The sequence below is a fragment of the Sesamum indicum genome, linkage group LG4 (assembly GCF_026168435.1).
Source record: "Sesamum indicum cultivar Baizhima isolate 11 linkage group LG4, ASM2616843v1, whole genome shotgun sequence".
Lineage (NCBI taxonomy): Eukaryota > Viridiplantae > Streptophyta > Magnoliopsida > Lamiales > Pedaliaceae > Sesamum > Sesamum indicum.
Genome location: NC_142660.1, coordinates 982009 through 1009162, shown reverse-complemented (window position 1 = coordinate 1009162; position 27154 = coordinate 982009). Strand labels below are relative to the sequence as shown.

General features: G+C 36.1%; 4 protein-coding genes across 8 annotated transcripts; 1 reads left to right on the top strand and 3 right to left on the bottom strand.

Annotated features, from left to right (window-relative positions):
• Positions 1–2611: 2611 nt before the first annotated feature.
• Positions 2612–6774, top strand: LOC105159753 (Leucine-rich repeat protein kinase family protein). Its single transcript, XM_011076940.3, has 2 exons — positions 2612–6026; positions 6112–6774. The coding sequence occupies exons 1-2, from the start codon at positions 3683–3685 to the stop codon at positions 6435–6437; spliced, it is 2670 nt and encodes an 889-aa protein (XP_011075242.1). The 5' UTR covers positions 2612–3682; the 3' UTR covers positions 6438–6774.
• A 1508-nt stretch (positions 6775–8282) lies between these two features.
• LOC105159752 (ozone-responsive stress-like protein (DUF1138)) lies at positions 8283–9833 on the bottom strand. The gene is made up of 3 exons (XM_011076939.3): positions 9676–9833; positions 8761–8878; positions 8283–8678 (listed from the first exon to the last, which is right to left on the bottom strand). The coding sequence occupies exons 2-3, from the start codon at positions 8852–8854 to the stop codon at positions 8530–8532; spliced, it is 243 nt and encodes an 80-aa protein (XP_011075241.1). The 5' UTR covers positions 8855–8878; positions 9676–9833; the 3' UTR covers positions 8283–8529.
• A 343-nt stretch (positions 9834–10176) lies between these two features.
• On the bottom strand, positions 10177–20775 carry LOC105159750 (protein SEMI-ROLLED LEAF 2). 5 transcript variants are annotated; one of them, XM_088879699.1, is made up of 20 exons: positions 20536–20775; positions 19828–20149; positions 19343–19417; positions 18262–18377; positions 17202–17316; positions 16954–17082; positions 16111–16158; positions 15093–15232; positions 14817–15013; positions 14413–14705; positions 14108–14257; positions 13600–14013; positions 13319–13468; positions 12718–12814; positions 12275–12402; positions 11815–12015; positions 11590–11730; positions 11394–11516; positions 11012–11239; positions 10177–10790 (listed from the first exon to the last, which is right to left on the bottom strand). In XM_088879699.1, the coding sequence occupies exons 2-20, from the start codon at positions 19972–19974 to the stop codon at positions 10626–10628; spliced, it is 3057 nt and encodes a 1018-aa protein (XP_088735825.1). In that variant the 5' UTR covers positions 19975–20149; positions 20536–20775; the 3' UTR covers positions 10177–10625. The 5 variants fall into 5 exon arrangements, with proteins under 5 accessions (XP_088735825.1, XP_088735822.1, XP_088735823.1 ...); XM_088879696.1 differs by having other exon boundaries at positions 10177–10793; positions 20536–20772; XM_088879697.1 differs by having other exon boundaries at positions 10177–10793; positions 19828–20075; positions 20536–20772.
• A 3182-nt stretch (positions 20776–23957) lies between these two features.
• LOC105159749 (zinc finger AN1 and C2H2 domain-containing stress-associated protein 13) lies at positions 23958–26552 on the bottom strand. Its single transcript, XM_011076935.3, has 2 exons — positions 26155–26552; positions 23958–25205 (listed from the first exon to the last, which is right to left on the bottom strand). Exons 1-2 carry the CDS (start codon positions 26251–26253, stop codon positions 24435–24437), a joined length of 870 nt encoding a protein of 289 aa, XP_011075237.1. The 5' UTR covers positions 26254–26552; the 3' UTR covers positions 23958–24434.
• Positions 26553–27154: the final 602 nt, after the last annotated feature.

The following is a 27154-nucleotide window of genomic DNA, read 5'->3' as shown; positions in this document are numbered from 1 at the left end:
TCAATCACATATATAATTTATATATATATTTATTTTTCATTCTAAGGATATTCATTTATTTATTTTATTTTTTTTGTAATGTTGTTAAAACTTGGGCCTTTTCAATGACTATTGGGCCGTGGCCAGCCCAATATAAACATTTTTCATGGGCCATTTATTTAGTTAATTTGCGTTTTACTTATTTTCGAAATAATTTTTATACAGATTAATTAATATATTTATACCATCACGACATTAGAAAAAAAAATTACACATACACACACATCAATGTTTATGTGGACCAAACGATAATGCAGTAAAAATAAAATTTTCATAATTTTCCACGTCTTATTTTTCTTAAAATAAAAATTATAAATCTTAAAATAACATAAAACTTGTCTCAAGTATATCATGTATTAATACCAATTTAGTGAAATATGAAACAAATAATATGATAAATTACATATTATAGGGGGGGGGGGGGACCCTAGAGTCTAAGAGTGCCTCAAAGAAGGGAGACAATGCATGATATATAGAAGGGTGATGATGCATGTCTAATAAAGTGGTATCCCCAATCTCAATTCCACACACTGAAAATTAAAGTCCCCTTTCCCTTTCTTTTTATCTTTTCCTTTTGGGCCCACCCATATCATACCATACCATACCATACATGACATTCACCTACACTCCCTACCCCACACCATCATCCATCCACATGACTTTGGTGCCAATCTCTACCCCTCCAAAATAAGCTGCGGATCGAATTTTTTATTTTAAAGTCTATTAAATTGTTTATTTTAATTAATAATTATGAAAATAATATCATGTATTTTATTTAAAAAAAATTGATATACATGACGTGTATGTAATCAAATAAAAAAAATAAAAAATTCAATCCGACGTCGTACATTAACATAGCATGTGTTGTCTCGTCTTTTACGTAATGTTTTTGCATAAAATATGGTATGTTGTGATTGGAGTTTAATGAATTTATTCTTAAAAAGATGTCATCCTATGTATAGGTTAATTAAATTGTTAGTAAGTAGAGCTGAAAAAGGAAACAACTCAAAAGCCTGAAGAAATGATGATTATGGCAATCAAAAGTGATAGGCAGAAACATGATTTGATGGGTCAGTGTTTTTCCCGCCGATTCCTTAATCCCTGCATTAATTACGCCTTAATCACTGATTAACCCCTACTTATACTCATCATTGTGTCCAAACCCCACCCCATCATCATCTGGACAAACACAGAAAACATCTTTAACAGTGAGACAGCAGAAGCAGCAAAGGCATTTGCACTTCTTCATCCATCTTTATATATGGATTCTTTAATTATTAAATAAATTAATAATTGGGAAACTATAATGATTGATTATGTGTAGGGTATTTAATGACAAAAATACTTGGGAATTTTTATAAATACATATTTTGAGGTTGTAAATTGTAATTGTAAGGAGAAATTGGAATTTTGGGCCTTTATGTTAGGATCTAAATCCAATGAAAAGACTAAAAAATTATATATATTTTTTAATTTTATAATTTATATGATCGTTAACAAGAATCATATAATTAATGAGATTAAAAGTAGTCGAAGAATTAATGACTAGATGCTTAACACGTACATTTTTCATCAAAATACTAAAGAATCTGATGAAAGGTCTCAAAATAATTTTATTTTAAAAAATTATGGTACTACTAATGAGAATTTCGTAATCAATAAGATGAAAATGTGATGATTCTAAAAATGAGACAGAAAATGTTATTTTTCATAATTGCAAATTATAAAAAAATAACTATGTAGTAGTATAATAATAATAATTATTATTATTATTATTATATTATCGTATGGTATTATAATTGGAGAAATGGTGGGCCTAGTTTGAGTAGGGAAGGGAGCCCCCCACCCCCACCCCACCCCCATACCTATTCCTATCTCAATGGTTCAACAGTTGAACATAAAACAATTCATTAATTCCACCTATTATTTCTGTATATATATATATTACATTTTTTATTAGAAAATGATACATTTCATCCACACCCCTTGAAATAGACTTAATTAGACAAACACCCTATATTTTTTATAAAATTATATGTATGCCCATGAGGAGGGGGTGTTAGTATAATATATTTAGAAAAGATGCTTTTATAGAGTTTCGTAATTGAACAACATGTGATATACTTGTAGTTACAGTTATAATTTTAATAATTTTACAAATGATAATAAGTGTATATATAATCAGATTTAGTGTTAAAAAAAATATAATTTATTCTGAACAAAAATAAGTACAGACATCTGATAAAAGGGCAGAGCTAATAAAATATCAAACATCCTTTAGAATAAAAAATTACATAAATAAAAAAAAATCACCGCGCAGTTAAATGGTTAATCAAGAAATGAATATAGCAATTAAAGGACAAAAATCTTGAAAAGATGAAGAAGGACAATAGGTAGGAGACATGAATGCTTTTCCCATTACAAAAATCCTCGACAGCCTAAAGCCCCCAGAAATGGCCCCAATTGTTTGTCAAGTATTGATGATGATGATGCCTTCTCCAACATAGGCATTAATTTTTTTTTATTATCTTAATAATATTTTTAAATTAGTTTTTATTTCTTTATTTTTTTTAAATATGATGTGTTGATTTTCATATTTTAAGACGTAAAAAAAATTATATTTATTATATGCATGTTGGGACGATCAGAAAAAATTGTTAGGGTCAATATGAGTTTGATGTTATTTGTAATATTTAAAGTCAAGAATGGAGGTAAAGTGAAGCAGAGAAGTGATGGTTACAAGTGAGGCAGTGTTTGCAGTGTGAGGGACTGAGAGAGATTAGTGGCATTAACTCAAAGCTGCACACTTCTCGTGAATCCCTTCACTTCACTACACATGTAACATCACCCCTCCTGCAATTTCTTTCTCAATTGCGTACACTCAAATCTGCCACCAAAATCACTGTCCCTCTCTCTTACACACACAAGAACACACATTTCACGCCCTGACTGACAGAGAACAAAACACCTGAGCAGTGAGAAGTAGTTACCTTCTACATTGTACATTTCCTCTTTTATCATCTGCTTTTTCTCTGTAAAATTTGCTAATTCACCATATATATATATATATATATGGTTTTATATCTTCTGTTCTTTTCTGCAAAGATTTCTGCTTTTTCTTTGGTTTTTACGCTTTAGAGCTGATTTTCTTGTCCATTTGGACTCTGGGCTTAATCAAGAAATCTTGAGCTATTGCTCTCTTTTTCCTCCCAGACATTGCTGCTTTTTCTTTTTCTTAGTTTATTTTTGGCTAATTTCTTAATGTCTGTCTGTTGCCTGAGTTTTGGTCAAGAATTTTAAAAGAAAGTAGTGTTTTTTTACTCCTCAAGTTGAGGGGTAGGTGCTTCCTTTTTGAATCCCTTCGTTTTCAAGAACTTGAGAATGGGCCATTTTGAAAAGGTGAAAAGCTCATGTGGGTATTTGTAGTTCAAGGTTTTTCTTGGTTCAACTTTACTAACTATCTCAGAGTTTCCAATGTTGTCTCAGCTATGACCTATAAGTTGCTTTCCAGCGTATAAATGCTACATGCTCTTGTTTTGGACCATAGATTCACAAAAGCTTGATATTCTGCTTGTCCCCCTGGTCTTTTTGAGAGAATAAAAAAGAGGTTCATCCTTTTTTCTGAAATTGAAGCAGCCCAAAAATGCCATTCTTGAGTTTGTTGAGTATTTTACTATTTGGGTTGCTCTCAAGTTCTCAACTTGTGATTAGTCAGCTGCTCAATGATCAGGCCACACTATTAGTACTTGCGCAGGAGCTTAAATTATCTGGATGGAATGGAAATAACTCAGACTACTGCACTTGGCCTGGCATTTCATGCAGCTCAAACAGTTCAATTGTGGAGAGGCTTGATCTTTCTGGCCATGGGCTGCAAGGTAACTTTACACTCATTTCTGAGCTCAAAGCACTCAAATGGCTTGATCTCTCATCCAACAACTTCCATGGCATTATACCACCTGCTTTTGGGAATTTGTCTGAGCTTGAGTATCTTGATTTGTCGTTTAATAACTTCGGTGGCTCAATACCTCTAGAGTTGGGGAGGCTCAGAAATCTTAGAGCGTTGAATCTTTCCAATAACATGCTCATGGGAGTGATACCTGATGAGCTTGAGGACTTAGACAAGTTGCAGGATTTGCAGCTGTTTACGAACCGATTCAATGGTTCTATCCCACTTTGGGTGGGGAATTTAACCAATTTGAGAGTGTTCACTGCCTATGAAAATGAACTGAGTGGTGTTATTCCAGATAACTTAGGTTCAGTCTCTGAGCTTCAATTGTTGAACCTTCATTCTAACCGTCTGGAGGGTCCGATTCCCGAAGCCATTTTTTATATGGAGAAGCTGGAGACTTTGGTTCTGACTCAGAATAGATTGACTGGCAGAATTCCAGAATCAATTGGGAAATGCAAAGGCCTTTCAAGTATTAGAATTGGGAATAACTATTTGATTGGAGGCATTCCCAGGGAAATCGGTAATATTAGCAGCCTTACTTATTTTGAAGCAGACAATAACAATCTTTCTGGGGAGATTGTGACAGAGTTCTCCAGATGCTCTAATCTCACTCTCCTTAATTTAGCTTCAAATGGTTTTACTGGAAGTGTTCCTTCGGAGTTTGGCTCGCTCAGTAATCTGCAGGAGTTGATTGTTTCTGGGAACAGTCTGTTTGGAGACATTCCAACATCAATTCTCAGGGCCAAGAATCTAAACAAGCTTGATTTAAGCAACAACAGGTTCAATGGTACCATACCGGAGGGTATTTGCAATTCATCTCGGTTGCAGTTCTTGCTGTTGGGTCAGAATTCAATAAGAGGGGAGATACCTCATGAGATTGGCAACTGCGGGAAGTTACTGGAATTGCAACTCGGGAGCAATTATCTGACCGGAAGTATTCCCCCTGAGATTGGTCGTATCAAGAACTTGCAGATTGCTCTGAATTTGAGCTCCAATCATCTACACGGACAACTGCCTGCAGAGCTAGGACGACTTGACAAGCTCGTGTCCCTGGATGTATCAAATAATCAGCTCAGTGGAAGCATTCCAACAGCGCTTAAGGGGATGCTGAGTTTGATTGAAGTTAATTTCTCAAACAATCAATTCAGTGGGCCGATACCCTCTTTCACACCGTTTCAGAAAAGCTTGAATTTGAGCTTCCTTGGGAACAAAGGGCTCTGTGGTGAGCCTTTGAGCATGTCATGTGGGGATATCGATGGTTCTTCTCATAATGCTTACCATCATAAGGTTTCTTACAGGATCATATTAGCCGTTATTGGTTCAGGTTTGGTTGTATTCTCTTCTGTGACTATGGTTGTTTTGCTATTTATGATGAGGGAGAGACAAGAGAAGGCTGGCAAAGATGAAGGAGCTGCCGATGGGCAAATTAGCAACAAACCAGTGATAGTAGCAGGAAATGTGTTTGTTGAGAACCTTCAGCAAGCTATAGAATTTGAAGCTGTTGCCAAAGCAACCATGAAAGATTCAAATAAGCTTAGCATCGGAACATTCAGTACCGTCTACAAAGCAGACATGCCTTCTGGGATGATGTTGTCAGTCAGAAAACTGAAATCGATGGACAAAGCTATAGTTCATCATCGAACCAAGATGATCAGGGAGGTTGAGAAGCTGAGTAAACTCTGCCATGACAACTTGATGAGACCCATTGGATTTGTGGTATTTGAAGATGCTGTGCTCTTGTTACATCAGTATTTTCCGAACGGAACATTGGCTCAATTCCTTCAAGATTCCAAGAAGAAGCCAGATTACAAACCTGACTGGCCTTCAAGACTTTCCATTGCCATTGGAGTGGCTGAAGGATTGGCTTTGCTCCACCATCTGGCCATTATCCACCTTGACATTTCTTCAGGCAATGTATTTCTAGATTCTAATTTGAACCCTCTGGTAGGCGAAGTTGAAATATCAAAGCTACTTGATCCATCGAGAGGGACAGCAAGTATAAGTGCTGTCGCTGGTTCGTTTGGATACATTCCCCCAGGTACTTTCATTCTATGGTAATCACATAGTTGCTATTTCTTGGGCTTCAATCTAATACATCTTTATTTATTTTGACTTGTCCACAGAGTATGCATATACTATGCAAGTCACAGCACCGGGCAACATTTATAGCTACGGGGTTGTTTTGCTTGAGATCCTCACAACTCGACTCCCAGTAGACGAGGCTTTTGGTGAAGGCGTGGATTTGGTGAAGTGGGTTCATTCTGCCCCAGCACGAGGAGAGACACCCGAGCAGATTCTTGATGCAAGGCTAAGCACCGTTTCGTTTGCTTGGAGAAAAGAAATGCTTGCTGCTCTGAAGGTAGCGCTGCTCTGCACGGATAGCACACCAGCCAAACGACCCAAAATGAAAACCGTGGTAGAGATGCTAAAAGAGATTACAGAAAATTAAAGTGCTGGAGCATATTTCACAAGTCCGGGCATCTCACAATTGCCAGATACAACGCAAGATTTAGCTGAAATGGTCGAGTTGGCTGCATCATCATTCATCCATTCCCCTGTTTTGCATCAAGAACATGTCGTAGTGGGAGTTGTAACCATTTTTAGGTAGGAATCATGGGGGAAGGAATAGTAGATCATGGGAAAGAATCCAAAGTGTTGTGGCAGAGTTGAACAATGTATCTCTGTCTTGTGGTGGGCTATAAATCTGTTGAATGATATGTATATTGGCTCCCCCATGTGTACGAGAAGCAGCAATCACATCTTCACATCTCTTGGCACTTTGTTTCTTGGGGTCTTTCTGTCAACCTTTTTATAGGATTTCAAACTAAGGTCAACTTCTACCATTTCAAACCCTCCCGAGTCCCACCAAGATTAATTTGTCACCCTGAATTTTGATCTTATATTTCCCGTATGATTATAATATTCAAACACAAACATCAATGAAAACAGGTATAGAAGGAAAGCGAACCATATTTTTTCCTCTCTCCAAATCTTTCCCACTTCAAGCCCCAACATCCTATATTAACCAAGGAAACCTTGTACATGCTATTTAAAAGATCATTCTGGCCTGTGAATTCAAATCGTCTATCCTGTATCATAGGCTTCCTTCCTTCCTTTGCACAAAAACGATGACGCCCTTACTGATCTTAATGAAGATAAAAAGGGTCTGTAGAACCAACTTGATAAGCATTCGTAAAACACAGAAACTTGTGCATTTCACCGAGTCATAGACTCGTAAGGCTAAGCACATGGTTCTTGTTGTCTGTCATAACCTCTCAAATATTCATGTATGCTCATAGGGCAAAGCATATGGTTCTTGTTGTCTGTCATGACCTCTCAAATATATTCATGTATGCGCCAGTAGTTCATATGGTTGTAACCAACAGCAATGAAGGAATACATTATTGCAAACCTGAGAATTTCCTGAACGAGGAGCCTGTGGAGCCCATGATATGATGGTATAAAGAATTCATGCGCACCATTGAGATAACAAAAACAAAGGGGTGCCGAAAAAGGTTAGTGTGAAGGGAACTAGGATGTACTTTTCATGTCAATTAACCCAACCAGGATTGATACAAGAACAGCAGGCTTCAGGTTTCTCTGGATTTTGAAATATGACAAAGTAGCTTACAAGAACTACACCCCTGCATCAAGCTAAACCTCATCCAAGAATTCATCACCTGAAAAGAATTTTCATCCAACAAATTTCAATGTCCAAAAGCTTTTTACTCTGTAGTTATAAGAGAAGGGTCTCTCAATTCTTAAGATAGCAAACGGCAACTGAAGCCTCTTTACAAATGCATTGAAATTTCACAAGATAGCCCTGTTTTTCTTGCTGCTCTATCTATCAACACTCTTTTAGAACTAGAAGATGATTAAGGTTGTCAAATAATATGCAACAAACTCATGCTCTGTCTTGCCATCTCAATCAATCCACAGATATCGCTCACCATTTAAAAGTTCAGTGGCCAAAAGAAAATGCAAATGGAGTAAAAACTAGCAGCAGAGTGATGACTGGATCTTGACAGAATCGAACCAACCGAAGAACCATAAAGGGGCAGCATATTTTGCTATTACAAATACACCCAAGCCCAAGGTTGTGGCAAAATACAGGACCAAACACCATATGGAAAAATAACATGCCTCAAGAAGTAAGGTGCAAAGGGAGGAAAGCATTTCAAGCAAAAACCTCTTAAACCCAACCCCCACAGTAAAAGCTTGTCTCAACTAGTCACAAGATTGATAATTAAACATTTTCTTTCTATCTATTTGCAAAAACAACTCCATAAAAAGATTGATAATCAAACATTGTCTTTCTATTTGCAGAACAACTCCATAAAAATGTCAACCATACAACACTTATTACCAGCTGTTATGCAGCATAACAGGAAGTCCCACTTAGAGGGGTCAGGGGTGGTGAACCAAACAGCAAACTAAAAGCAAGATTCAGTCTCCCAAGTATCAATTGTTTAAGAATAACATAACCAAGAATCTATAGCATGGAATAACAAAGAAAGAAGCAATACTTCAAACGAGTATTTTTATTGATCAAGACTTGACTTGACGATGAAATTTTGACGGCTAATGGGGTTCATGACCACTGGTGGACCAGCAGTTCGAGGCCATGCCTGGAACTTCTTGTCGGTCTCTATCCACCATTCTTTACTTGAGACAGTTTTAGGAGTTGTACCTATATTGAAATCCAATTTTTGTTAGAAACACGAGAAATGAGAGACACCTGATGTACTGAAACAAAAGTGGCTAGTATATACCTCCAAATATCTTCTGGTCAGCAATCAAATTGTCACCAATATATGCAATAGTGAGAGATCCCAGTAAAGAACCGACGATGTATTTGGCTGACATTTTTATTAAAAGCTGCAAAAATTCCTATAAGAAACAAACCAATTATCACTCCGATCAAAAGCCTAATGCATAATCATCAAATTCCAACTACTGAGTTCTCAGGACATGTTGGGATATGGTTGAATGTAAAAGAAAAATACAGGAAGACAGAAGAAAAAATCCAGCATGCCTCAGTATGGAAACTCAATTCAATTTTCAAATAAAGAAGGCATGAAACGGTTACCTCAGTTACCACTGCTCGAGCATAAGAAGGTAGTAGTTTAACATTGTGTCTCTAATTTTCAATAAGCATACAAAATGTATAGGATGTCTTACACAGATTAATCATCAGAACCAGTTGAATTTAAAAGGTAAACATTGTACATACGAAAAAAATTAGGATTCCATCCATAACAAAGAGATCCCAATATCACTAAGAAAAAGGAAAAGAAAACAAAAGCACAAAAATGCAACATATTAGATAAGAAATAAATCCTAATATTACAAGAAACCAAATACCCAAAATGCTAGTACTTCAAACCATGAAATTATCAAACATTCAAACAGGCATCGAAAACCCCAAATCTCGACGAAAACATGGTTGTGATATACACTCTACAGTCAGATAATAAGATATAAAACCCGATTAGGGGCATAAAATGGAGGAAACTCCAAACCTAAATCGCAGTCGACAAATGACAAATGCAAACCCTAAGACCCCGATCCACACAAGAAAAAACAGTAAATAAAAAAAAAGAGAGAGATAGAACAAATAGACCAACAATCCACACGCATAGACATACAGATAGAGAGAGAGAGAGAGAGAGAGAGAAATCTCTTACTGCTATAGATTTCCGAGGAGAAAGAATCGGTGAGGGGCAACCACGAAAATGACAATTTGAGTCATGAGAGTTGAGACTGCTTATATGACCTCGCGAGAAGCTATACGATGTCGTCTTAAATCTGCCATCTTTACGACGTAGTTTTCCTTCTGTTTATACTCCACACCATAACAACTTTTTTCATTTATATATATATTCATTAATTTCTGGTGGATCAGCTTACAATACCAACACATGTTCGATCAGTCCTCAAACCATCAAATTCATTTTAAATTTCAAGATAATTTTACAAAGTAAAAGAATTCATTTTCATATCCCAAAATAATAAACATACATTCTGTCTTATTCTAATAATTAAAATTCAAATTTTATGTACAAATTTGAGATCGTGAATTCGAATTTCACGAGCATTTGTCTCACAAGTCACAACAAAAAGAATTCTCTCAGGACTTCCTGCTTCCATAACCGCTATAAATTGTAGAGAAAATGTATGTAAAAAAGTTGATAAATACTTAAAATATTTTATACATTGGCCCTTAATCTCATTGCCACAAACACTCATTAACACTGTATAATCTCTTTACATACATTTCCCCTCCTAACAACAATGAAAAACAAAGGGGATAATAAATACAATTCCTCGCCTTAAAATCCAAATATCGGTCTGCCTAAACTAGTAATACAAACACCTCGTATCATCCTGATAAACAAAAATTTCACCCCTACTGGAGGAAAAGCTTCAACATCCATCCCCCCTGGTGCCATCACTATTTGACATTCGCACAACAAAGGAATTAAAAAAAAAAAGAATGAATGAATTTGATTGAAGAACGCGGTAGAGACGGATGCAGCTTATACTGCTAGTGCCGTAGACGAATTTGAGCATGCTCATCTGCCTGCGTCTGTGAGTGCTGCAGTATTATGGCCAGATATGGTGCCCGTTTTTTGTGTCAGCAACCAGCAGCTTTCAAGAAGTTGTCGTATGGACTTGATGCCGGTAACCTGAAGGAGGAGTTGGTGTGATGCTGGAGTTCAATAGCGCAAAGTGCTGATGGACCGTTGAATGGTCTCATGGGAAGTTCAGGTACGTTCAGGTCCAAGAACACATTTCCGGCCTGCTGTTTTCGTAATAAATGATGACAGAAAAGAAAAGGTTGTGAGACACACAGGGTAAGTGTGTGGTGAAGTGATGAAGAAAACTAACTGTGTTACGATGAAGATGATATGTACACAACTTTCAGCATATGGTACAATATATTAAACACGTGATATAAGAATAACTACACTAACATCCCTTGTATTTAGGCAGGAAAAGAAGAACCCCGACTTTAATTACCTTATGGAAACTGCCCTCATGCAACACCATCTGCTTGTCCTCTTCACCGGGATTTTGTGGTGATGTCACCAAGGAATTCCCTTGTCTTTGATTGTTGCTTATCAAGTACGACATTTTCTTTTGCTTTCCCATCAAGAGCGCCTCACAATGATCTGCTGTTTCCTTGTAAGACGCATCAGGGGCATGGCTCACGGACATTCTGCCTACATGATGTGCTGTCTCCAAAACCTGCCCACAAATATGCAAAGTTAACACCTGAACGAAATTTCACATGTAAGATCAGTGGACAACAATCATGTCTATGAAAAGCCTTATAAACTATAATAGCATTGAACACAGGATCAGCATATGTAAGTTGTTCAGATCTATAAGAATAACTTACCGACTGTAGAAGTTGATCAACGCTCAAGAGACTGGGATTTCCAATGCTTGATTGTGAATTGTGTTTGCTACCTTCAACTGAATCTGAAAGATGGTCGTCATCTATCCCGAATATCGAGGTATTCTGCACCATTGTAAAAACACAAGATAAGATCTGAACAAACAGAACGTTGCACGAATCCGCTAAAGTAATTTACCTTGTCTAGAGATTTATTGTCGTGAGAGTCTGTTTTATGTCCGTCTTCCAGCCTATCAGCAAACAGTGGGCTTTTAATAGAACACAAGTCATCTGGCACAAATTCCTTGAGCAACTGCTCCCTTGTGGTGGACTTTTCGGACTGTACCAAATTGGGTAACTATTAGAAGCGGTATCAATAAAGAACACCCTTTGACACATAAAAAATGAAATTTTTAAAACTTACATCTGATAAGTTTTCCATATTTTTAATAATAACAGAAACGAGGGCTTCCATTGTCTGGTCCTCATTGAGTTTTAATTCTGAAAGACATCTCAAAGCCGAACTGTCATCGTCTTTGGATCCATAAGAGATTGTTTGATGTACGGATCCCGTTTCATTTATCTGAAACTTTGAATCTTCTACTAAACTCAGAAATGGATCAACCTGAGACATACAAGAAACATATACTCAAGAATCGGATAACTAGGCGAGACGGCCAATATTTGCAGCTACATTTAGAGATTAAAATCTATATATCCGGAGCTACCTCAGATTAAGGATCTAAATATTAACTTTCACAGTGTGAAATGTGCTTGGTTTGAACATAGTCTATCATGTTTTGCATTAGAAAAACAAAGGTAGGTTTAAAGAAGGGGCATAAGCAAATTTATTTAGGAGAAAGGAAAAGAAACTACGGAACTACCACTTTATTGGTGAGCGTTGCTTTCACATGTGGGATGAGAGGAAGAATGTTGTAAGCCCTCGATGAAAGAATAATCATAGAAGTTGACATTACGAATAGGGATCTGCAACGTGATGGTGGCAGCGTCCCTGAAAATAATGTAATAAATGTTACCTGAAAAGTGCTTTTTAATATCAACATTTACGTGTAGAATCAAACATAGAGTAACGAGTCACACAAAGATGCCTGTCTATGTCTTTGTTATGCGTGCTCAAATGAAGAGTAGTGTGCTTAGACTACATCTCTATTTCTCATTTATAGTCATATTTATTTATATTTTGGCTTTTCCGATGTAAATACTTGCTATAATCAGCAGAGAGTAAAAGGGATTACACATCTTTTACAATAACAATAGATATGGAAAATCAAGATTTGGAAGCAAAGCTAATATCACAGTATCTTACATACAGAATTTAGCAGGTTACCTCCTGCAGAAAGAGAGACATTCCTTAAAGAAAATGCGAGCTGGAAACATCGAATAAGGGCATCACGATAGGAGTTCTGCGCCAAAAGAAGAAAGAAGAAAGAAGTTTGAGACTTCCAACTCAGAAAATTACCATAATAGCAAATTGGACAGAAGCATCAAAAGCTGAGATGAGTAAAGAAATAACAAACTCATATATATCTCGTTGAGCCATTCTAGAGAAGGTTGAGTGTTGATCTTTACAAAAATTCCTGATGGATAGGAGGACGAGTCCTTTTATGTAAAGGCCTCTTTATATTCTTTCATTTTATCATTTTTCCCGTCAAGATGAAAGAAGGATGTGGGCAGCACAATCATGTAATATTACTGACATAGTATTCGTTGAACATTGAGCAAATCATAACTAGTTATACGCCCAAACAAGAAATCTATTATGGCCATATAAATACAACCAATGTTTCATGCAAAATTATCAATGTAAATGACAAATCGTGATGTTAAGACAGTTTACATATTATATCTCATGGGAAAACCCAATGCTCGTAGTGGGATTATAAGGAAATTACTACACATGAAATTACCTTGGCTCGCGAGAACAGCAACACCAAGCTGTAAGTGTGAGCTATAGCTACATAATTTTCAGGCATGTTGGCAGGAGACATGGATTGTGCCCAAATAGATGAAAGAAGGAGGCATATTTGGTGGCTGCTCAGTCTAAGTGGAACAATTTCCTGAAATTGAAAGGAAATATAATCATGTATAATTATCCTATATTCTACATCATTAATGAATCACATCAAGAAGATACAGCAGAAATCTAAAATGCATGGGGACAAGAGGAGACACTAAAGAAACCACCCACTTCTTTACTCGACTTGGTCACTGGATCAGATTCGGGTTCCGGTAAACTTCTGAAGCTATATGCTCGAGTATGACTTGGCTTCATTTGGTCTACACCACTGGCATTTTGTCTCTGTTCAGTGTCAGAGGGAGCCTTTTCTTTGTTCAGTTCATAGAGATTTCCCTTAGAATTATTCCTTTGGTTTCTTAGCTTGTCAAACAGGGCAGCTGAGGAAGAAAACACAGAAACACTTCTTGACAGTGTTCGTGGAACACCAGCGTTCTTGTTTGAGTCAGATACAGTTGAAGCTACGTGAGGGGACACGGAAGATGGCACAAGGACTACAGAGAAGATCTGATGAGCTCCAATTCGTGTTTCAAGATCCGGATGGAGCATAGCCGGAAGTAACTGATGAAACAAAGCCTCTGGAAAAGCCTATGCATAGAAAAAGTAGCATTCATCAATAACAGCTTCCTTAGAGAAAGAAAGAAGAGAGAAGCAGACATATTCATCTTATAGAAGGCCTTGCCTTGTTTTGGTATGATAATTTCGGCAAAGAAGCTATAATCTGAGCAGTGCGATAAACAGTAGAAATAGTAGTTCTAGCAATAACAGTAATGCTTGGGATGTTCTCTAACATGGTAGCCATTACATCAAGAATCATTCCTGCATCTCCAACCTGTTAACAAAGGAACATAGAAGTATTACGACTCTGAAATCAATTGCTACTACAAAATTCCGCAAAAGTAACAAAGTGCTAGTGACTGGAAATTGAAAAACCCAATAGTCAAAATGCCAGTGGCAAGATGTTAACTAGAATAAGAGATAGACCACCTTTGATGACAACTCAACGAGACATTCATCCACTGCTTCATGATATTTTCTATTCCATTTAATTAAGTCCTCTCCAAGATTTGAGTCATCAAGTGAACAATGTATGCCCTTACGCAAATGCCTCATGACATCACTTACGGCACTGACTATAGCTACCGAAGGATGGATCTTTGCGAGTCGAGCAAGGGCCGTGACAACCTGAACAATGTCAAGTTGCATGTCAGGTTGCTTAAGGACATTTTTATGATCAAGATGCTTGACTAATATTGACAGCAAAAAGTGTGTATTCTGCCCTGCACAATCAAGAGTAGAAAGTGGCATCTTCAGTTAGATCATTGAAACCATCCTAAAACGTGCGCCATGAACCGGACATTAATTTAAAGGAACGAAGAATTGAACCTTACCAGAATCATCCATCAAAAGTTGCATGTCTTTCAGAACAGGAAAAGCAATCCCATCTTTAGCGGGCCATAGATTTCCATTATCAAAGTAACGAAACAAAGATTCCAAAACACGACGCATGGTTGTAGCCTCTTTGCCTAGCTTAGCCATGTTATGCAGGCAAACCCTTGACCAAAAGCATGGGTTCTTCGAGTCTTCACTGTAAGTAAACAAAGATTCGTGTTATACATGTAGTCATAAGATGCTAAAGAAAGTGAGAATTTGAGCCAAGAAATTACGCTGCCACATTGAGTTGTCCTTTATCATTTACAATCATTCTCCAAGAAGGAACCTTTATTGCAAGATCTGCTGAAGGAGAGACAGGCCCCTCCGTTTTATTCCTTTGACCTCCATAGTTTTCCAAGACAACTGAAACAATCTAAGAATTGGAAGAGCACAACAGTAAGTAACAAGATATTTATATCAGCAAGACTAGTCTATTACCTGGTAAACCTATCACTAAAAGTCCCTGGGCAATAATAGAGATGCAATAAATACACAGCTAAGCAATACTCAGAAATATATGTGCGTGAATTTGTTATGTGAACTGAAGAAATATGTACTAACAGATAATGACAAGAATTTCATACAGAAAAACACTTTGTCATTAAGGGCCAAACGATGGGTAACAAAAAAATATACAACAAGTGAAGGAAATTATCATGTAATCTTCACATTCATTTTTTTCAATTGTAACGCTAGTTTGAACATATACATAAATAGTCAATTGATTAGGAGATATGGTCATGTTGAACTTTAACAATATCATTTCTCTGGGAGCACTAAATTTATACTTTATTTGTATAAGATTTTTCACAAGATACTCTTGGCTCTATTCCATTATTCATGCGAGCAGGAATAATTCTTGTATTTTACAGATTCAATTTTATTATATTTCTGTTGAGAGAATATCACTTTTTGGGTGTATGCTGGGAATATTTAATGTAGCAGAAACCAAAGTAACCTATATTAGGGCATGAAGTTGCCGCTAGAGAGCCAAAACATACATATTTCATCATTTGACTCAAACCTTATGCCATCTACGAAGAGGAATTTAATAGAAACTAGAAGATGCTATGAAATCTTAGTTCCAAAACCCAAATCAAGAACTTGATAACAGAATTAGAAATATAGGTTGCAAAAAATGCACTATGGAGATGTAGAATATAAAGCATAACAAAGGGGATAAAAATGAAGGCCAGTTTAAGGTCATGTGGAAAAAAGAGAGAAATCTCTAGCTCAGATAAATATGCTTACATTATCAAATTCAACTGAGATATGGGAATTTTCCCCCATGAACCAAACCTGTACAACCAAAGAACACATAAATGAATAAACCAAAAGACAACACATGTCCACTTGAAAATATAAGAGCAATACTAGCGTTGGATAAGAAATCTTGAACTGATGGAATTTAACAACGAAATATGATAGTTAGAGTTAGGCCTTTAACGCAATACTGAAAAGAAAGCAATGTGTTGATGGTATTATGTTCAAAGATGGACTGTTAACAACATTAGGACTTTACCACAATACTGAATGAAACCATTCTCCGGATGCAATTATGTCCTAAGACAGAGTCTTAAGCAACTTCCGGAAACAAAATCCAACATCCAACCAGAATTGGGGGAAAAGGAAATACATCAGAATATGTAGAGACAGACAAAAGAAAAGAAAGACAGAAAAAGGAAGAGAGCACCTCACTCTGAGATAATGCTCGAGGTTGTTATTGTTACATGCTAAAGACCAGTGAACTAGGCTGAAAGGTATATTGTGTTTGAACTGAAGGATTTAGAATCAAAAGAATAAAAAACTAATAATATATTTCTGGTTGTGCCTCATGATGGATTTCAAATTCCAAGGAACTTTTTTATATCTAGACATCTATAACTGATTTCAAATTCTCTCAAATGTGAGTGAGATTTACATCCCTCTACGTAGCTGGTTATTGCTACACTATTCCTTTCACAAATTTTAAATCTATAGCCAAAACTTTGCCTTTCAAAGGTTAAATTCGAAGTGACGGGATATAACAGATATACATGCTTCCCCAAATTGAAGCACAATCCAGAAAAGCAATTGAAAAATTAAGCAAAAGACCATAGCAGATAGAGCTTGCAGCCCAGCTGCCCTTAAGTGTTCTGCTCTCTCATCTTCTCCCACTTCTTGCGCCAGTTGGCATAGTTTTGTAATAAATCCTTCTAGGTTAAACATGTAAGTTGCGTCATTCTGGAGAGCATAGAAGAGTTGGATTAGTCTAATGTTGAAGTTGGATGAACCTAAAAACTAGTAGCTAATGGAGCTAATTATGGCTATCAACAATAAAGAATGGACAGCAAGATACCAACCTGATTATTTACAAAATCAAAAAGTGATTCACATCCAATAATTAACATTTCATCTTGGTTTGCTTGATCTAGCAACGTCTGTATGATGGTCATTACACTATTTGCAAACAATGGCCTGACATGAAAATAGCACATTAAGTTTTGTTGATAAAAATTCCCTAAAAGCATGAACATAACAAGAAATGTTATCCATAACATCTGCGTTATACTTAGTGGATCACATCAGGAATTCACATAAAAGGGAAAAACAAGAACAAACGATACAGTCCCCTAAAATTTCAAAGATATGGTTCAATTCAGACAAGGTCGCTAGGGAGAGAGACCAATATGAGTGTTTTTTCAGGTATCATGCATATATAGAAACAAGACTGTGTGATTAGTAGCGGCCTTTCTTTGTATAAAAACCAGAAGGAAATTATGTGACAAAAATTTCACAGCATCCACTTAGTCATTCATTTCTAATGATGGCATTGAGAAATTAATGAATATGAAGTGCTGTAAACATATGTCAATACAGAGATGAGAATTTTGGCAGTCTGGGAATCAGCCGTCTTCAGTTCTATGCACCCTGGACATATTGTGTATCGTCTTAGCAATTTTCCTAAACATAAAATCTCTTGTTCCATTAATCAAGTAACTTTGCATGATGGCATATAATTTTTCTTGATTCTTATTCACAATATTTCCCTGAAGTTTAGTGATACCAAAACTAATTCCGGCAGACTTATTTAAGAAGCTGAAAACTCATGACTAAGTATTAAATAAATTCCTAACTTAAAGTTGCAGAATCCAGCTCTATCATGGAGGACATGAATGAGTTTGCATGCTGTAACTCGTCCCCACCCAAAAGAGAGAAAAGGAATGAACAATAACCAACTAACTCAACCAAGCAACAAGATCATGATAATGTTTCATGCTACAAATTCCAATTCCTGTTCTGTCCAAAAATGACTAACATGGTGCAGAAACTAACAAGAAACAAAAAATTCTTAACAGATAAAAATATAGTAATGGTACACTAACACGAACTTAGAGCATATAAAAGCAGCAGCAGACATACATTTGCTCCTTGCAAGATGATAACATTTTCCTGTAAATACACATTACAATTTTCACTGATCGAAAGTTTTCATTCCTTAATTCCTTATAGCATCTTTGCTCAAGAGAGGTCGCAATCTGAAATTAGCAAACCAAAGTATACATGAGTAAGCTTTTATACCAAACCAGAAACAAAACTACAGTCGACATGTAGTAGTTAGATTTAGAAGCAAACATTCCAACAACAAAGAAAAGCAACAGAAACATAAAAGAAACAGAACGACTATATACGAACATCCTTGAAACATACATTTGTCACATATTTAAACTATATGGCTTTCAAGGAACATCAAGTGCCAAACATGTAACATAAATATGATATGGCGAAAAGGGGAATGACCAAATACAAATGCTATAGCAAACAAAGAGATGAAAAGGCACTGAGAAACTTAATTCTGCTCTCATTTCTCAGACCCAGAATCAATCTTAGGGTACATAACCATAAAGGGGGTAGAATATACATACGTGAATAGCAAAACGCACTTCAAATTATGTTACTCTGGATAGTTTCTGATTGGTAACAAACAAGAGTTCATCCAAGTTGTTGTCGGAACTTTTGATATTGAACTAATGATTTTGAATCCTAATGCATCCATGTAAGTTAACATCTTTAAGACCTCCAAGAAAGAAATTATTTCAGTCCTCTAAATTTATCAACTTCCATCTGTTTGTTAAACATTACTGGGCTAGCAGGTAAAAATGAAAATTCTTGCAAATATTATGAAGCTTTTGTTAAGAAAATAACAAAATGAGCATACACATATGAAATGGTTTGTGATTTCAGCTAATATTTTCGTTATGGTAGCATAGTAGGAGTCAATTATGACGTCTTTAGAGTAGTATAAAGTTGGAAATGTACTATTATGATCATCCAGACTACTTTGAAGCTGGTAAATCTGCTTTAGTCACACCATTCATTATTCTGATGGAAAAAGAAGCAGAATGAGGAATAAAAACATATCCAGCTACGTAACACATAAGGATTGCTAATATAACTTCAGTGTATTGCTGAATTTAGTGCAACTAGTGTAATATAATAATACCTTTGGAATCCGCATAGGATTTTTTGCGGCGTATTCACATAGTTTTCCAATCTTCCTGTCATTCGGTTCTTCTTCCTGTAAAGCAAAAGGGCACGAGAGGTTCTTGAGTTCAGCAAGTCTGAAAAAGTGATGCATGAATCATCAGCACGCCCACAAAATGATATTACTTAAGTTGTACAGATAAATCGTTCTTGATTACACCATATGGTTGACTCCTCATCCATCTAACACATATGTCGAATGCACGAGTCCTAATATTCAGCAGTATCATAAAAAATCCAAGAGATTGATCATCGTCTTGCACACAAATGCAATGTGAAAAGAGTGCACCAAATACTGATTGTGTTTTCCCCGAATAACTTTGTCATAGCAGTTCTAGTTTGATTACATCACTGGCAAGCATTAGAATCAGTCAATCAGTTATACAACTGTTTTTCCCAATTTATAGTGTTAAAAAAATATAGCAAATGATTTATGAAACTAACCTGGGACCGGGGGAAAATATCTGATATCAACTTCTTGTACCTCTTCACAGGCTGCCTAGACCTGGAGCGCAATGCGGGACAAAAGAAACAAAGACTGCCACATGCTGGCAAGACTTGTCTTGAAATAACCCCAGAAATAGAACTCATATTTGTATTACCAATCCACAGAATTCTATCCTTTTCTGCAAAGTCACCTGCGAAATTCAAATGCTTTCTTTCCCTTCTTTATCTTGGAAAAACAGGAGATTCTTGAAAACGGTTGGGAGAGGAAGGGAAAGGAAGGCTGGTAAGATCAAAGCACTTCTGTAATGCCAGTACCAGCCTACAATAATCCAAAATTTTGAACACGCCTTACATCAAATCAAATTATTCATAAACCTCCTTCAAGAAACAGTCAAATTCAGAAATTCAAGAAAATGGGCATCTCAGAAATCTTTCAAGAAAGTCAATATCTTTAGACATTCAAGAATCTTGATCATACATCGATGTCAATACCCAATAAATGGGCATCATTAAATTGTTCAAGAAATTCAATTTCTTTAAATGCTTCAAAAATCTTGATCGTATACAGATAGAACCTCTATAGTTTCAAGAATCTTGTTCGTATACAGATAACCACTATACATACAAGAATGGCGTGCTAACGGATTTTCTTGAAAACAAATTCTATTTCCTTGCTGTTAGAATGGAAAGAGTATCGGATTTTACCTTCAGACCTATGCTGGTAATGGGCAGACCCAAGTCTGGCAACTCATCCAAGATTTCAAACAATGTACCGATTCTCCAGCACTCTCCGAAACTTATGACTCTCTCTCTCCTCCTCTCTCTCTCTCCCTAACAACGACCCCACCCCTTATATTTTTCCCTCCTACGCGTATACACAATTCTTCATTATGATAAATTGCAACCGATACAACGTTGCAGGATAATTATATTATTGTTTTTATAAATTTTGAAAACTGGCAGCCGGGCTGACAATAATGATTGAGAACGTGTCCGTCTTCACATTCTCATTATGGAATGATACATTACATTGCCGGTTTCATCCAATTTCACGGTTTCAGCCCACTAGGAGCGTTGGAATTAATTGCCAAAAATTATGGGGTTAAACTCAAAATGGTAAAATAGGACATACTTCTACCTCATTGTAATAATCCAACTTTGGCTAACGGTCATAATTAAGGAGGGTAAAATTCATTTTAATACTTAACATTTGATTTCAGTTTTAAAATAGTCTATATCTTTTCAATTTATTTTAAATTAATCCCTCTAATAGGTGATTTTTTCATATTATTCTTATAAAAATATTTTTTAAAAAAAGTAATCCCTCACTTTTTATTTTAATTTGCAATTTGGTCCGTCGGGCATAAATTTATAATATAACCATTTTAATTAGTAAAATTTATCATGCTAAAATTATTTAGATAATAACTTGATCGATGATATATGAATATAATTATTGTGAATTTAATAAATTGAATTATTCAAATAAAAGAGCGCTTGAATAAATAAGTTAGAGAAAAAAAATCTAAATATAAAAATATAGTGAAAATATTTAAATAAAAAAATGAATATGCTACTAAAATGTTGAATGATTGGTATAATCTCAAAAGCTTATTTGCTAAAAAAATTTTGCTCTCTTTTTTATTTAAACTTTCTTCTCTAGCTTTATTCAAGTAGTTTTTTTAATTGAATTGCAAATTTGTTAAATTCACAAATATGTCTCTGATTAAGTTAAGATTTAAATAATTGTCCAACTGAGAATACTTTCAAATAAAAATGATCGTATTTTTTAAATTATATGCAAGGGACTAAATTGCAATCGAAAATAAAAAGTGAAGAATTAAATATTTTTTTGTAAAAAAATGAAAAAAACTATAGGGGTAATATGAAAAAATCACTTGTTAAATGTGATGCGTGCAGAAATAGCACGTGTCCAATAAATATGGACTATTGTTCAAGGCTCGGGCCAAAGCGTAAGCAGATCTTGAAGAGGGAATTTGCGAAAAAGACGTTAGCACTCCAACTCCCAAATTAGTATTGGATTTGAGATAAAAATAAAGTCAAAAAAGCAAATGAATTTAATTGAAAATGGAGCTATGGTGGATGAATTTGATAATGAGTGGAAGAACAAGTGATAATATGCTTAAAGAGTGGTTAAAAAATAGCTTACAGAGTGAGAGAGAGTCGTCCCCCACCTGAAGGGACCAAACCTCTATTTATAGGGGGAGTGGCCCCGTTTGTTGGGGGTCTATCTCACTTTCGAGAATTTCGTGGAAGTTGGTTGGGATGGTTGGATAAGGAGTAAGTCGTCCTTATTCGTGACTGAATGTGCCTTAGTAGGAGTTTTCTTCAACTTGGGAGACCTCACGCCTACGAGGAGTCCTAGCGGTCAGGGAGTCCCTCCTTGCTCACGTAGGCCTTCTCGAGCTAATATGGTCCGAGATGGCCGCTGACACCTAGGTCAACTGGATGCCACGATACGTGTGGGTTGTTACGTATAGTGGACTTTTGGAGTGAATGTCTTGTTGAGCTATAACCATAGGACGAGTCAAGGGGTGTCTTAGGCCTCTTCCTTTCTTTATGGGCTTCTTAGCTACCTGGGCTCTGCGGACTGGGTTGTCCCAAACATTAATGTCATTTTAAATTGGATCATTCCAGGCACACACATAAAAATAAACTAATTTAAAGTGAACTGAAAATATCAGAATTATTTTAAAAATTAAACTCAATTATCAGATACTAAAACAAATTTTACCCTATTAAGGATGTTTGCTTTGATAATATATATACCCAAAGGACAAGAATAGACTTGCAACATGTGTGAGATGTAAAAACACTACCCATGACGCCTATATGAAATATCAATGATTATAATTGTGAAAATTTATATCTCAAGAAGCTTTTTTATAAATACATCAAAATGGTAAAAGATTATGGTATAAGACAATATTTTTATTAGATTCTATTTCAAAAATAAAAACTAAACTATCTGAAATATACACGCAATTTGGTGGATATTTATTGATTACCCTTAATTTTTTACCAAATATAGATATGGTAGTTTGGTAAAAGTTCATACTCAACTATCATTACAAATCCTTTATCATGTGAGTAATTAGATGTCAACTAAAGTTTCCATCACCACTTAGTTTGCAAAGTGAATATTCTCTATTGGAAACAACCAAAGCATAAGATCAAAGTGAATGATGCTTGATTGGTGGTGCAAAGTGCTAAGTGCAAACTGCCAAGTATAATTGGAACAATTTTTATCCAAGTCTTGGATCAAATTAAACTAATCATAAAATAAGTGTGATATTTTTATCATATAATTTGTTATTTTTTCTAAATTGTCTGTAAATTATACGATAAGTGTATTGTACTTGTCACATAATTAATTCAAATTCGATCAGATCCGATTTGGATTAAAGTTTTTTGTATAATCTTTACATAAATTAAAGCCTCTTTAAAGCAATTTTCTTTGAGCTTCCACTTTCACTCGATTCTCCCTTGAAATGCACTCAAAATCATTGCTCATGAACAAAAAAGAAGGCTTTATTCTATCCTTTTTGTCTGTCAACTTTTGTGTTGTAAAAGATGAGAAGATGGGCAAAATTCTGCTGGCACAAGAATCCTTTAAGTAGTGGCAAATAGTGTTTTTATGCAGTGATACTCAAGTGCCTGTCTCAAGGGATAAGTTATATAAGGTAAGCTTGATCGGTTGCTGGTACTCAGGACCACAGCCTGAAAATATAGAAATGTCTCAATTTTCTGATTGATGCAAAATTTTCTAAGTTTTGGGATCCATATTATTGGCAGAGTATTAGTACAGGTCTCCAGAGCATAGATCGAAAAGGTTCTCGCAGATCGGCAAAAGATCTTGAAAATAAGTCGGTTTCCGTCTTCGTTTATATGATCCTTTACACAGATTTCAGCGAAGTTTTGATGCAAGGTGCTAATATTAAGCTCAATATTAGCATTTCAGCCGAACATTTTAGACTTCCCAGTCTCCGAGAAACAACATTAAATTGGAACAGGACGATCTTGCAGATCATACAGAAACGCCTGAATGACCGAAGAAAGCTCAAGTGTTTTGGTTGGATTATCTTTTTCTCAAAACAAGAAGACACTGAAAGTCTAAAAGACAAATTTTATCTCAAAAAGATAACTTCACAATGAATAAGAATTAAAATGTTGATAATGTGAAGATTGAAGAGAAATCTCTGCAACCTCACCATCTGCATCATTCAGTCCTATTCTCACTGTACTCTGATGAATTCTATTGACATGATGGTCAACCTAGAGGTTCCAATGACAAAGAAAGCCAACAAAAATGTGACAATCTATGTTGTACAATGTTATTTACATCTCAACTTGTCTTCAAGCTCAACACAATTCTTGGGAACTCTTGGATCTCAAGTTCAGAATACTGAAAAAGAAGACCAAACAAATTCGGTAATAATTATTTCGGACATGAAACTTGGAATCTTTTATGTTGAAAGGACACACTTGTTATATGCTTAGCAGCTCTCCCGCAAGCCTTGAAACAAATTGTAGTTTGGTAAAACAATACTGTGCATAGTTCCAGACATAAGTTCCTCGTCTCATTAAGCTTTTGATGCACCACCGTGATCTTTTTCTACATGCTCTACAAGGGCAACAGGATCACGGAATCCTTTACTACATTTCGGGCAGATATCAAGTGTCACCTTCATCACCCCATTCTGCTCATGGACTTTCTCCACATGATCCACCAGAGCTCCTACTGTAGAGAATCGTAACTTACAATGAGGGCAAGCTTCCACTTGCCCACTTGCACTTCCACGGTTGCTGGTACTGCCCCTGCTGCTCTGGATCGTTCTATTTGTACTTGGCTCTTGATTAAATTCGCTGCTCAATCTTGAAATACCAGCTTCAGCTGTAGCACGAAATGATGAAGCTAGCTTGAGGAAACCCGATGTCCAGTTCGATGAAGATGTAGATGCAGCTTGCTTCGGCTGGTCTTTTACACTTTTACTTCGAAAGCCCATAAATGGAAACGATGCTTCAGGTTTCTTAGGTCCAGGGCAGCTGTGGTCAGGTCCAAACCTGTGTTTCAAACAATGATCGATGCTACAATCCCTACACTTGATTGTATTTGAGAATGTCAGCATCTCTCTGCATCGAGGCACAGGGCATTTCTTTTTCTTTGTGGCCTTCTCATAGTTAGACGGGTCACATTCTGTATTTACATGTGATTCCCAAGTAATATTTGGATCTTCCTCAGGATGTAGGCGGACGCCCTTAGCACAGAGGGGGCAGATGACAACAGTTACATCATTTTTGTTGGCTTTGGGACATCGATGTCTATTGTAGCTCCGATGCTCAAGACAAAAAACCTGTTGGAGATTGTCAATAAAACATTGAATAGAAAACTGAGAAACAAAAAGTACTTCGTTGGGTTTAGAGAGGGAGAAGTAGATGAGAGGAAGAAAACAGACACTAGAGGATAGTGATTCTCAACCATAGACTTTTATTACTGCTTGAGTACCATTGATTAGCAATTAGAATCAACCTCAAGGGGAAACTAAAATCTTAGTGTAGATCACATACAACATGCATATCAGCAATAAGTTTGACTATTCGAGAAAAGTAATCACTTGAGAAGAGAAAGCAAAACAGGATTTCTAGTTGCCCCAGTCTCTGCACCTTCAGCATAGTTCCAATACTCATCAATAATCAGTAGCTAATATAATTACATTTTCTCATTCCAGCCCTCTACAAACTCATTAAGCAAACCCTACATGACAAATGTAACAAATGAAATTTGCTTGAATTTTTTGCAGTATATAAATAAATTCCTAAAGGTAGAAACTTGATCTACTTCTACACTCATGTCATTCAACAATGCTAGTGTCATCATTCAAACTTATAAACGGGTAAAAAATAGCTCAACCAAGAACTGCAGAAACAAGCACCGGGCAGACTACATAGCATATCACAAAAGACGCCATTTGTTTGGCGAGGAATGCTCATATCAACTGAAATTTTGATCGCGTGAACCTTCCGAAGTTCAACACCAAAATCTAATGTCATAAATTTCTGATGTATTTCTTGGCCATATAAGCATACATCTATCCATCTGTCCATCCATCTATCTATATCTATACGTACATATGTATCATAGGCTAATTCCCATAAATTCCACGGCTTCTTTCTCTACACAGTTCACGAAAACAAGCAAACCCCATTGAAAACTCCAGCTTCCAAGCTCAGAACCCATATCATACAGCAACAAAATTAATCGCAAGAGACACAATTACACATGCAGTTAGAAAACAACCGTACCAGGCGGCAGCAATCGCAGGTGAAGGGCAAGAAATCGATCTGGCGACAATCTTCAACGCTACAGTGCTTTCCAAGATTCGGAAACGCCGGAGTCCCCATTTCTCTCTTTCTCCAAACACAACCCCGGCAAAACCGAAACTCTGACAAGAATCGACTTGCTAATATATGTGGAGCTTCGAATACAAAAATTCCAGCGGGGAAATTGAATTCGCTGGATTTGAGGCGGGCAATGGGGAAATCCGGGTTAATAGATTTTCTCCGTTGCCCGAATTCCGCGTCGCTGGAGGAAAAGATAGCGAGACTTCCGGGTGTTTCAACGGGGAGAGGCGAATGGAGTTGTTCAAAGTCGTTGTTTTCAACGTTGTGTTGTTGTACAGTTGCTTTTGTGTCTGGCAACTTTACCCCAAATCAAACATCGTTAGTCCCTTTTCACGATTGGTGGTAGGTATTTATTTATTTATTTATTTGCGAAATTATAGTTTTTCCTAAAAAAAATTATAATTATATTTACACTCCTTTAACTAATCCACTATTTACACCTTACCATTTTCATTAGGGTTTCAACAAAAGCTACTAAATTAGCAAAAAAAATATCTCTTTAAATTTTCAATTTTACACATTTAATATTCTCATATAATAATTTTGTACTTATAAAAAAAATATAATGATATTAATCTCATCTCACTCCATATATATATTTGATGCATGCAAAAATAACACAGGTCCAATAAGTTGGGATTTCGGTACTAGACTTGCGCCAATAAATAAAAGAACTTGAGAAACAGAACCAGCAAAACAACATGTTAACACTATGACGCTCAAATTAGTATTGGACTTAAAAGATAATAATCATAAAAAATAAATCGTAACTAAGATTTGAAATATGACAATCGAATTTCATAAAAGAAATCGTGTTCAAAATGCAAAGAGAGTGCAAAACGAAAATTAACAGCAATAATTCAGAGTCTGGAAGGTATCCCTTGCCTAGGAATCAAACCTG

What these genes read in the sequence shown, in the direction of transcription:
- LOC105159753 (XM_011076940.3), top strand. Translation starts at nt 3,683, where the DNA reads ATGCCATTCTTGAGTTTGTTGAGTATTTTACTATTTGGGTTGCTCTCA. An exon ending in GTTTGGATACATTCCCCCAG is followed by an intron (nt 6,027 to 6,111) that starts GTACTTTCATTC and finishes ACTTGTCCACAG; the next exon opens with AGTATGCATATACTATGCAA.
- LOC105159752 (XM_011076939.3), bottom strand. Translation starts at nt 8,854, where the DNA reads ATGTCAGCCAAATACATCGTCGGTTCTTTACTGGGATCTCTCACTATT. An exon ending in TGACCAGAAGATATTTGGAG is followed by an intron (nt 8,679 to 8,760) that starts GTATATACTAGC and finishes ATTTCAATATAG; the next exon opens with GTACAACTCCTAAAACTGTC.
- LOC105159750 (XM_088879696.1), bottom strand. Translation starts at nt 19,974, where the DNA reads ATGAGTTCTATTTCTGGGGTTATTTCAAGACAAGTCTTGCCAGCATGT. An exon ending in TCTCAGTTGAATTTGATAAT is followed by an intron (nt 15,233 to 16,110) that starts GTAAGCATATTT and finishes TCCAATTCTTAG; the next exon opens with ATTGTTTCAGTTGTCTTGGA. An exon ending in CAACGCTCACCAATAAAGTG is followed by an intron (nt 12,016 to 12,274) that starts GTAGTTCCGTAG and finishes TGTATGTCTCAG; the next exon opens with GTTGATCCATTTCTGAGTTT.
- LOC105159749 (XM_011076935.3), bottom strand. Translation starts at nt 26,253, where the DNA reads ATGGGGACTCCGGCGTTTCCGAATCTTGGAAAGCACTGTAGCGTTGAA. An exon ending in CCTGCGATTGCTGCCGCCTG is followed by an intron (nt 25,206 to 26,154) that starts GTACGGTTGTTT and finishes AATCTCCAACAG; the next exon opens with GTTTTTTGTCTTGAGCATCG.